Source organism: Panthera leo, chromosome E3 (genome assembly GCF_018350215.1).
Source record: "Panthera leo isolate Ple1 chromosome E3, P.leo_Ple1_pat1.1, whole genome shotgun sequence".
Taxonomy (NCBI): Eukaryota; Metazoa; Chordata; class Mammalia; order Carnivora; family Felidae; genus Panthera; species Panthera leo.
This window is the reverse complement of record NC_056694.1, coordinates 39,351,268-39,361,899: the sequence shown is the minus strand read 5'-3', so window position 1 is coordinate 39,361,899 and position 10,632 is coordinate 39,351,268. Positions and strand designations below refer to the sequence as shown.

General features: G+C 60.9%; 2 protein-coding genes across 4 annotated transcripts; one reads left to right on the top strand and one right to left on the bottom strand.

Moving 5' to 3' along the window:
- The first annotated feature begins 4,694 nt into the window (after nucleotides 1-4,694).
- MLST8 (MTOR associated protein, LST8 homolog) lies at nucleotides 4,695-10,363 on the top strand. 3 transcript variants are annotated; one of them, XM_042922480.1, is made up of 9 exons: nucleotides 4,712-4,757; nucleotides 5,278-5,445; nucleotides 5,603-5,654; nucleotides 5,739-5,901; nucleotides 6,237-6,312; nucleotides 6,398-6,550; nucleotides 7,377-7,501; nucleotides 7,617-7,780; nucleotides 7,883-10,363. In XM_042922480.1, exons 2-9 carry the CDS (start codon nucleotides 5,317-5,319, stop codon nucleotides 7,999-8,001), a joined length of 981 nt encoding a protein of 326 aa, XP_042778414.1. In that variant the 5' UTR covers nucleotides 4,712-4,757; nucleotides 5,278-5,316; the 3' UTR covers nucleotides 8,002-10,363. The 3 variants fall into 3 exon arrangements, with proteins under 3 accessions (XP_042778417.1, XP_042778414.1, XP_042778416.1); XM_042922482.1 differs by lacking the exon at nucleotides 4,712-4,757 and adding an exon at nucleotides 4,862-5,123; XM_042922483.1 differs by lacking the exons at nucleotides 5,278-5,445; nucleotides 5,603-5,654 and having other exon boundaries at nucleotides 4,695-4,757.
- On the bottom strand, nucleotides 8,416-9,920 carry BRICD5 (BRICHOS domain containing 5). The gene is made up of 6 exons (XM_042921341.1): nucleotides 9,876-9,920; nucleotides 9,601-9,738; nucleotides 9,236-9,391; nucleotides 9,061-9,162; nucleotides 8,650-8,803; nucleotides 8,416-8,551 (listed from the first exon to the last, which is right to left on the bottom strand). The coding sequence occupies exons 1-6, from the start codon at nucleotides 9,918-9,920 to the stop codon at nucleotides 8,457-8,459; spliced, it is 690 nt and encodes a 229-aa protein (XP_042777275.1). The 3' UTR covers nucleotides 8,416-8,456.
- Nucleotides 10,364-10,632: the final 269 nt, after the last annotated feature.

Genomic DNA, 10,632 nt, shown 5'->3' with positions numbered 1-10,632 from the left:
GATTCCCCACCAAGTGTGTTTACTCTCCAGCCTCGGGCCACAGACTGTGGCAACTCCCGGGCTGGACAGTCTTGCTTAACAGACACTGACCACTCCCCACGGCCTCGTGCTCCCCAGCCAGTGCTCACACACAGAGGTCTCACCCTTCTGACCTCCTGGGCCTCCGGCGCTCACCTTGTCACAGCTGCAGTATTCTACAGACAGGTGGGCTAGGGTCGGGAGTCCCGGCCCAGGCTCACTTCTCTCATTTGCAGAGAGGGGCAGATCACCACCCCCCACCCCTGCAGGGCAAGGCTGTCAGGAGCTTTTGGAGGGGCCTGCACATACGATGACCGGATACCCCGCTTCCTACAGCTAGACCATCAAGCGGGTCCAGGTGGAGGGTGGCTGGGTTGGGGGCGGGGAAGCAGCTGGCAGTAGGATCCCCCGATCCAGGCAGCTGATCCCTCCCCACCATGGGGTCTTCCTTGAACTTTAGGGAGTGAGCCCTAAGTCTCTCAGCATATGCCTCCCGGGGTGGGGGCGGGGGGTGTCCCTAAACACAAAGACCCTCCCCCCACCCTTTATAGTAACCAATTCCTGGGCCTCTGCTAGCTCAGGCACCATGCTGGTCACTTCACAGATTTACTGTGTGCGTTTTACAGGTGAAGAAACTGAGCCTCAAGAGAAGCCAAGTGACCCGCCTAAGGTCCTAGAATCTGAAGGTCATGTGTCTGAGCTTTGAACCCGCACTGGTCTCTGCATGTGCCCTAGGTCTGCCTCTCACTGCATTTGTCTTCCCGGTCTTTGTCTTTCTGAGTCGTGGTTTCCCCTTTGTAAAACCGGGTTGAGAATGATGATAGCTTTCCTTAAGTGTTTTGAGGATTAATTGTGATGCTCTCCATAAAGCACTTTGCAGTAGAAGTTAGTAAGTGCTCAATAAATGGCTTCTGTGGGTATTGTGATATTCTTGGCTCTCTCTGCCTGGGCTCTCTGGGTAGCAAGTATACTTTACTCATCTCCGTATCTGCAGACCCCAGCAGGGTGCCTAGCACACGGGAAGCGTTACAAAAAATACAAAGAAGAAGATAGCTGTCCTCCTCACCATTATTTCTGTGTTTTGACTGACCACGGTGAACCACTCTGGCCCGAGCCTGACGTTTGCAGGGCCCGGGGCAAGGGTACAAACAGAGGCCCACACGCCAAATGTCCCAATATTTAACTGTTGTAAGCCAGGCTAATAACTCATTAAATAAAATAGGTTCTATCCTCCTACCTTGACAAATACGCTTTCATCATGGCCCAAAAGGCCAAGTTCCAAATTAGAACTCTCTAATTCCTCTGAGCAATGAACTGGTCCCGCCTGCAGCTGCCCGCCCCGCCCCACCCCCCCTCAGCTGTATCTGTAACCCACAAATAGGCACCCCGTGGTCACTCCCCAGACCTGTAAGCGGGTACCTTGCTGTGTGGTCCACTTTCGGGAACTGAAGACGAGAGCTGTTACAGATTCTGCTCAGTTCGCTCTGCTATGTGAGGCTAATGGCCTGGGAGGGGTCAAGAAGTCCTAGATGCACCACTGACCAGCCCAGCAACCTTGGAGGAGCCCTGACACTCAGCTGCCGCATCCGTAAAATGGGCCAGCGGCGCTGCTGCCTGCAGCCCAGGGCTGAGGGGAAGGTCCACGTGAAAACAGGGACGTGCGTCTGCCTGGGGTCCCCCCAAGCCTGAGGAGGGGGTCGCAGGCAGGCCGGCCGCTCCGACTGGGGGGTACGAGGATGCAGAGGCGGGACTTGGGCAGCCCTCCAGGAAGTCGGGCCTCCGAGGATCCCGGGAGGAGGGGCTGCTGAGCCAGCAGAACTGCTGAAGCTCAGCCTGGAGTCGAGCTGGAGGCCGCCTCACTGCAGCCCGGGCTGGCCCCCTTCCCAGCTGCCTGGCAGTCTCCACTGGGGCCTGCGCAAGCCCTGCTCCTGCCCACCGGCTGAGGTGCCCCTCCCAGCCCCCCAGAGCCCTGCTGCCTGGTCCCTTACGTATAAAGTGGGGAGGGCAAGGGGACCGTCCCCACGGGCTGCTGGGAGCACACAGCATATGTCAGCTGCCATCGTTCCTCTCATTCTCGTAGACGCCACCTCTGTAACGTGCTCGGCTGGTGCTTGCTACATAAGACAGGGTCAACAGCCATGCCTCCTGTCCCCTCTTTCCGCCCAGCGGAGATTCTGGAGCTGCTCGGGCTGGGTGGGGCGCCCTGCCCGGCCCAGCAGTTACCCCTAGGTGTGGGACATGTGCAGCCCCCAGGCTGTACCCAGAGCCCCCACAGAAAGGGCAAACAGTTCAGGGCCTGGCCCCTGGGCCACAGGTGGGACCCCAGAGATACCCGGTGGAATCTTCCAGCCTTCCCTCAGCTCCAGCCCTCCCTCCTGCCTCCTGCTCTCAGTCTCCTTCGTGGGTTCAGACTGTTCCGGATGTCTTTCAGGTGTTGGGGCTCACAGAGCTCCCCTGCCAGCCTTCTGACCCTACGTATTCATCTGCCGCTCCCAGAGCTGCCTGGGCGGAGCTCCTGTACTTACAGAGGAGGATGGAGGGGACACGCAAGGTGTCGGGCTGCCGAGAAGGGGCAAGGTCAGGGGAGAGCTGAGCCCAGCAGGATGGGTTTTATCATGTTCCAGCTGTGTGCCCTTAGACGTATGACTCTACCTCTCTGAGCCTCTGTTTCCCCATCTCCAAAACCAGCGTGGTTTCTCCTTGGCACAGCCATTGTGAAGACCAGATACCTTCTGGCGGTTTCTCAAAAAGTTAAACATAGAGTTACCATGTGACCCACCAATTCCACTCCTAGTATACAGGGAAATGGAAACACATACTCAAAAAGACACTTGTACCAGCACATTCACAGCAGTATAATTCGTAATGGCCAAAAAGTGTAAACAACTCAAGTGTCCCCCAGCGGATGAGTGGGTAAATCAACGCGGTCCAGCCACACAATGGAATATTATTGGGCCACAGAGAGGAGTGAAGTGCTACATGCGCCCCCACCACCTGGATGAACTTTGAATCATCATGTTCAGTGAAAGAAGCCATATATCGTAGGATTCCATTTATACGCAATTTCTGGAACAGGCGAATCCATAGAGACAGAAAGTGGGCTGGCGGTTGCCAGGGGCTGGGGGTTGAGTGGGGAGGGGTAAGGGGGAGAGAGGGCACGGAGGTACAGGGTTTTCCTCTGGGGTGATGAAAATGTTCTGGAACTAAACAGAGGTAGTGATTGCACAGCACCGTAAAAGTATTAAGAGCCATTAAATTGTTCCCTCTAAAAATGGTCAATTTCAGGAGCACCTGGCTGACTCAGTGGGAAGAGAATGTGACTCTTGATCTCAGGGTTTGTGAGTTCAAGCTCCATGTTGGGTGTAGAGATCGCTAAAAAATAAATAAAACTTAAAAAAATGTTTTTGAGTTTATGTATTTATTTTGAGAGAGAGAGAGAGCGTGCGCGCGAGCAGGGTAGGAACGGGGGGGGGGGGGGGCGGTAAAGAGAATCCCAAGCAGGCTCTGCACTGTCAGTACAGAACCTGATTTGGGCTTGAACTCACAAACTGTGAAATCATAACCTGAGCCAAAATCAAGAGTTGGACGCTTAACCCACTGAGCCACCCGGTCTCCCCAATAAATAAAACTTAAAAAAAAAAAAAAAAAGGTTAATTTCATAGTCTGTGAAAACAATTAAAACAAAAACACGCCCAGGGGCGGCTGGGTGGCTCAGTGGGTTCAGCGCTGACTCTTGATTTTGGCTCAGGTCGTGATCTCACGGTCTGGTTCGTGGGATCGAGCCCTGTGTCAGGCACTGTGCTGATGGTGCAGAGCCTGCTTGGGATTCTCTCTCTCTCCCTCAGAACGATGTCAAGTTCTTCTGCTGTTGTCCACCCTGGCAGGATGGAGCACGTGGCATCTGGAGCGGACAGAGGGAGAAAGCAAGCCCAGGGGAAGGAGGAAGGTGGGGAAGGTACTGGAGGGAAGGTTCCTGGGACCCAGGGCCCAGCGGCATGGTGGGGGGATGTGGAGCCAGAGGAAGGAGGGGAGGTGTGTTGCTGTGTTTTTAAGTGTGGTGGGAAGAAACCGGGGGATTTTTGTTTTTCCATTTAAGAGGATGAGGCCACAGTGCATGGAGTGTGGGCGTGCTAAATAGAACAGGAAGCATGAGGGACCCCAGTTTTGGAGGGGTCATTGGGCAGAGGGGGCAGACAAGAGGGTCAGGCCAGGGCTGAAGAGGACTGAAAGAGCCCAGACTAGGATTGCCATTTCTAGCAAATAAAACTACAAAACATCCAGTTAAACATTTGCATTCCCCATGGCCATCAGTAGCTTTTTAGTATGAGTATATCCCGTGGAATATTTGGGATATACTTATACCAAAAAAATAATTATCGTTGCTTCCCTGAAATTCAAATGTTAACTGGGCGTCCTGTAATTTACTTGGGCATCCTAGACAGGCGTGGGGAGCAGGGGATGGAGGGAAGGGGGTGGGGCGGAGCCCCCCTCGGGACCAAGCCTGGAAAATGGGTAGCTGTCCGAAGGGTGGGGTGCCCGAGTGGGGAGAAGGCTGAGGCCAGGCCTCACGGGGGCCTCCCCCCGCCCCAGAACGTTGGTCTCGCCCCACCCCCCCGCCTAAATCTCGTGGTGTCGCCCAAGGCCCATCGATAACTCTACGCTCGGCCGCGGCCTCTATCGACTTGCTCCGGCTCCGCTCGCCGTCCTGGGCCGCGGCGGAGCGCAGAGCCGCGTGTAAGGTACGGGGGCCGCGGGGCGAGGGCCGCAGAGCGGCTCCTGGGTGGCCAGGAGAGAGCGCCTGGGCGAAGGTGGCCCAGCGGGACGCAGCCAGGGCTGTCGGCGAAGCACCGGGAAACCCGAGGGTCGGGGCACAGAGCGCCCCCTCCCATCAGGCCTAGCCGCGGGCCTGCTACGCATGCGCAGCCGCAGGGCTCGGCTTTCCTCTCCGGCCCGTCCGCTTCCTTGCGCATGCGCGGCCCGCCCCTGCGGCAGAGCGGCGCCCCGGGCGTGACCGCCCCCTGCCGGCGACGGGTGGGGTGGCGTCCTGTCCCGGTCCGTGGGGCGCGGAACGGAGCACGTGCCTTGAAGCTGGGAGCTGTCCGTAGGTTGTCACGCGTTCTCTGAACCTCTAAGCCTGTTTTCTCATATGAGAGTGATAATGCCTGCCTCTCAGCACCCAGTGGACCCAGAGGGTGTTCCCTAAATACTGCACCTCCCTCTCTTGTGCAGATGTTCTGACCTTTGACCCCTACTTTTCAGAAGTCGGGTCCAGTGCAGACCCAAGCCTTCTTCCACACCATGAACACGTCCCCGGGCACGGTGGGCAGTGACCCGGTCATCTTGGCCACTGCGGGCTATGACCACACGGTACGCTTCTGGCAGGCCCACAGTGGGATCTGTACCCGCACGGTGCAGCATCAGGACTCTGTATCCTCCTCTAGGGGAAGGACGCCTGGTGGGGGTGACAGCTTAGGCAAAGGACGGGTGCCTGGGGTGGGAAGGATGCAGCTGCCGAGCCAGACGTGGAGGCCTCGAGGGTTCTGGCTCCAGGGCTCCGTTCGTCACGCTCCTTAACAGACCCTAGCAGGTGAACGCACTGGAGATCACGCCTGACCGCAGCATGATCGCTGCCGCAGGTACCTGTACCCTCGACCCCGACCCTCGATCTCTGCTGAGCCCCTCCAGGCACAGCCACTCTTCAGTTTACCCTGTGCCCCTAGGTTACCAGCACATTCGCATGTATGATCTCAGCTCCAACAACCCCAACCCCATCATCAGCTACGACGGGGTCAACAAGAACATCGCGTCTGTGGGCTTCCATGAGGACGGTCGGTGGATGTACACGGGTGGGGAGGACTGCACTGCTCGGATCTGGGACCTCAGGTGTGGGGCCGTGGGCAGGAGGGGCCTGCTGCTGGTTGTGTGGGGCTGGGGGCCAGCCAGGAGACCCGACTCGGGGCGGGGCCCTCCAAGCGGAGGCTGAGATGGGCTTTCCCGAGCCGGTGATTTATTGAGGGCAGTGACAAAAGCAGGGTAGCGCAGGGGTGAAGCCACACAAAGACGAGCCCGGCCTCAGCCTGACACCGTAGAGCGCTCTGGAGCATGAACTGCGTCAAGTGCCACCTTGAGGCCAGGGGCCGCCCCTGGGGGTGCCGAATGCAGAGAGCACGTAGTGGGGTGCTGATCGCACCCACTACAGCGTGTGCCCCGCCCCAAAGGTCCCGCAACCTACAGTGTCAGCGGATCTTCCAGGTGAACGCACCCATTAACTGCGTGTGCCTGCACCCCAACCAGGTGAGGGGTGCGCACGGGGCCGGGCACCGAGGTTGTGCAGGAGGGCGGGAGACTCCCGCCCTCCCTCACCTCCCCTGCACCCCAGGCGGAGCTCATCGTGGGTGACCAGAGCGGCGCCATCCACATCTGGGACTTGAAGACCGACCACAACGAGCAGCTGATACCCGAGCCTGAGGTCTCCATCACGTCTGCCCACATTGACCCCGATGCCAGCTACATGGCAGCCGTCAACAGCACCGTGAGTCCCGGGTGTGAGCGCGCGGGGGAGGCCAGCTCCACCCGGCCCCTTATCTTCCTTACTCCTCCGCGTGGCTTATTCCCCAGATGTTCCCTCACACTCCCCCACCCCCCGCAGGCCTGCTCCCCCCACCCTGGGCTCCAACCCAGCCACCAAAGCCAGAAACCCGGGTGTCGATCCTGACGCCCCCTCTCGCTCCTACCATGGCTCATCCAGCGGCTGTCACCTCCACCTCCAGAGCCTCTCGATTCTACTTCCCTCTCCTCCCCGTCTCCTCCTGGTCCCGGTTTGGCTTGTGTCCCCGCACGTCGGCTGCGGCTGCTCTGTGTCCTCCCTCCGCCCTCACTGATACCCTCCACCCCTGTGCCACTCTCTCTCAGCTGCCCGAGGGCTCCATTCCCTGCACAGACCCCTAGGTGACCTGGCTCTTCACCCTGGCCTTGGGACGCCGGGGTTTAGCCCCGATGCCCCGTCTGGCCTCATCTTCTCCCTGTAATGTCCTTACATCTCAACAGATCAGCTGTCCCACGGTGTCCCCCAGACCGCCCTCCTTCTGTCCCCACTGTCCGAGGGGCCCGACTCCCTTCTCATTCTTCACACTCCCACTGGCCAGCAGCACTCACGAAGGCCAGGCGCGGCCTCTCGCTCTCCGCTTGCCGGGCAGTCCGTGCGGGCAGGACCAGAGGTGCCGGCCACACGTCCCGGGCCCCCAGATCTCTGCGTGTTGGGTGGCAGCCCCTGGGTCTGGGGCCAGCTGCCAGGGCAGCCTTCCCTGTGCGTCAGATGGAAGGCTCCAGGCTTCCCATGACTCCCCGCCTGCTTGCAGGGGAACTGCTACGTCTGGAATCTGACTGGGGGCATCGGCGACGAGGTGACGCAGCTCATCCCCAAGACCAAGATCCCTGCGCACACCCGCTACGCCCTGCAGTGCCGCTTCAGCCCTGACTCCACGTGTGTGCGCGCTCAGGGGGCCTGATGGGTCGGGGCCTGCCTCGTGGATGGCGGAGGGGTGCAGGGTGGGAGTGACTGCTGCTGACACCCCCACCGCACTCACGCCCCTCCCTAGGCTCCTTGCCACCTGCTCGGCTGACCAGACGTGCAAGATCTGGAGGACGTCCAACTTCTCCCTGATGACAGAGCTCAGCATCAGGAGCAGCAACCCGGGAGAGTCATCCCGAGGCTGGATGTGGGGCTGCGCCTTCTCGGGGGACTCTCAGTACATCGTCACCGGTGAGCCCGGTGTACCCGGCCTGTCCGTCCCCATCCCCGCCAGCCCCCTGCACTCCTGCCCTGGGGCTGCGTGCTGAGCCGCTGCTTACACCCTCCCCGCAGCCTCCTCTGACAACCTGGCCCGGCTCTGGTGCGTGGAGACAGGAGAGATCAAGAGAGAGTACGGGGGCCATCAGAAAGCTGTGGTCTGCTTGGCCTTCAACGACAGCGTGCTGGGCTAACCTGGGCCCCCTCGGAGCCGCAGGCAGCTGCCCAGGCAGCGCCTGCTGAATACGTCTGTTCAGATGCCCGGCTCAGAGGGAACCTCCACCAGCCCAGGCCAGCTGGCCCTGCCTGGCTACCCTGGTCCCCTCGGCCGGCTTCCAGGGGCCAGGCCGGTATGGCCTGGGATCCTCTCAGCTTCCAGTTGCTTATGTGGATGTGACAGGCGGCCGACCTGAGGCAGCCTACCCTCGTTTCAGAAATTCCAGAGCCACATGACTTAGGGGATCCGAGGCTGGTGTCCCGTCCCAAGCCAGTGTCCCCTCCACCGCCTGCCCGTTCTGTGTTCTGAAGCCACAAAGAACACCGTTATGGCCAGGTGCAGGGTTTATTAGCCCCGCCGGCAGCCACCTTCCTTGTGACTGATGGCGGGGACGGCCAGTGGCTGGCCTGTGGGCCGGGCCGGGCTCTGAACTCAGTCTGGGAGGTAATAAAAGCAGACCGACACGCAGATGTTGCTGGGGAAGCAGATGTCGATGCACAGGTAGACCAGCCGCTGCCTCCGGGGTCCTGGGGGAAGGGGCCTGCTTGAGCCCCAGGGGGCTCCTCACCCTTCTCTCCAGACTGTCGTGCAGGAGCCCGGGCCTCTCAGCACAGCCCTAACTTACCCTCTGCTCGACGGGCCCAGTAAATGGGCGTTTTCGTGCAAAGGTGCCGCACTGACTCCCCCACCTGGGCGGGGTCCACCTCACGGTCCCCAAGCACTGCCAGCAGCTCCTGGACGTAGCGGGTGTCCTGGCTGGGGCCGTGAGACCCTCGGGCCTGCGGAGAAGACTCTGGTGGGCCATGGCACTGGGGCATCTGGACCTGCCCTGCTTGGGGCAGGGCCTGTCCCCTGGACACGCTGGCCCGGTGCCGGCACCACCCTCAGCTCTTGTCAGCAGCCTCAGCCAAGGGAAGACAGGGCTTCTGTTCCCTGAAACCAGAGCTCCGGCCCGTTGCAGGGCCGGGCTGTACACAGGACCCTTTGTCCCCTGGCCCCGGGAGCCTGGCCGCGTGGGCCGCACGGGGCTGCTTACCTGTGAGCTGTTCACCAGCAGCTCTAGGGTCTCGCGATCTTGGGGTTCCATCGGGCGGAGGAAGCAGGCCCGGTGTTCTGAGGGGCGGTAACAGACGCAGCCCTGGGGAGGCAGGCGGGTGAGGCAGGGCCACCTGTACATCCGTGGGTGCTGACCACACCCCCAGCCCACTCACGCTCTGCCCATCGAACAGCACCGCCCAGCTGTGGTTGCTCTGAGCTGGGGTCACCCGGATGGTCGCCACGTTCCGGGCCGCATCCACCTGGGTGGTTTGGTTGGACCGGGGTGCCCTGGGGCCCGGGAGGGTCAGACGGAGCATCTGTAGCAGAGGCTGACATCAGGAAGCCAGAGCTCAGCTGGGTAGGCCGGGGCGGCCCCCAACACACCCCCAGTTCTCCCTGTGAGGTTTCTCACCCCTCTGCCTGCCTGGGCCTCCTGCCTCTGCTCAGGGCCCTGGCTCCACTGGAAGGCTGGGATGTGCTGTCCTCCCCCCACCTCCCAGTGTCTGTGTCCCTGGCTGGGTCCTGAGGAGGAGCTCACCTTGGGAGGGCTGTGAGCGAAGCCAAGAAGCCCTCCAGCCACGGCCCCCGCCGCGGCCAGTGCCAGCAGCAGCAGGAGCAGGCCGGGGGTCTTCCAGGGCTTGGCCTTTCCCCGGGGGCACATCGCAGTCCGTGGGGCCTAGAGCAGAGACCGGGGAGCAGGCTGGTTCGGGAAGGCGAGGGTGGGAGGTGGGCACTTGCGCTCCTGTCCCCTGCCCAGGTCAAGCCCTGGGTCTGTGTCCCCGGAGAGGGTACCAGGTGTTTGGAGGCACTCACCTGGCCGGGCCCGGGGCTCTCCTCGCAGCAGCCCGTCTGCTCCATGCCGCGGCCCTGGTGACAATGCGCCGATTGTCTGCTGCCCCTTGCAGTCGGCTGGGGAAACCTCAGTACAGTGATGAGCCAACAACCATCCCGACCCCCTCCTCTCCTGCCCCCCTTGCTTCCCGCCAGCCCAGCTACCTGATATCAGGGTCAGAGCCAGGACAGCCCCCATCCTTGGGGTGGGGGTGGGGTGCTTGTCACTGTGCCTGGCTCTCGGACACCTGGCCTGTGCCGACTGGAGACTGGAAGTGCATGGCTGTCCGGGAAACCAGGTCCCACTGATTGGCACCGAGGGCGGCCCAGGCAGAACGACTTTACAGAGTCTGCTTGGGGACGGGCTTAAGTTTTCTAAAGAGGCTGTTCCAGTCTCTTTACTGTTACTTCTGGATTCCTGGGGCTTGGCTCGTGGCAGACCATCAATAAATGCGTTTCATGAGTGACCAGTGAGGGAGTCCGCGCTGCCTGTGTCCTTCGATCCCACGTCCCCCCAGCCGCTTCCCAACTCCTCAGACGAAGCACGCAGGTGTGAGAGCAGGATGGGTCCAGGCAGCCTACCGGAGCCCCCGCGCACCCGGGGCTGCCGGCCCGGCCCTGTCCAGGGTGGTTTCCTGTGAGCTCCCAACAAGCTTCACACCCTGTGGTCCTCGACTGTGGCTTTCCTCTGTGCCTTCTTCCTAATTCCCCGGAACCCACTCACCCACCCCTCTGTAAC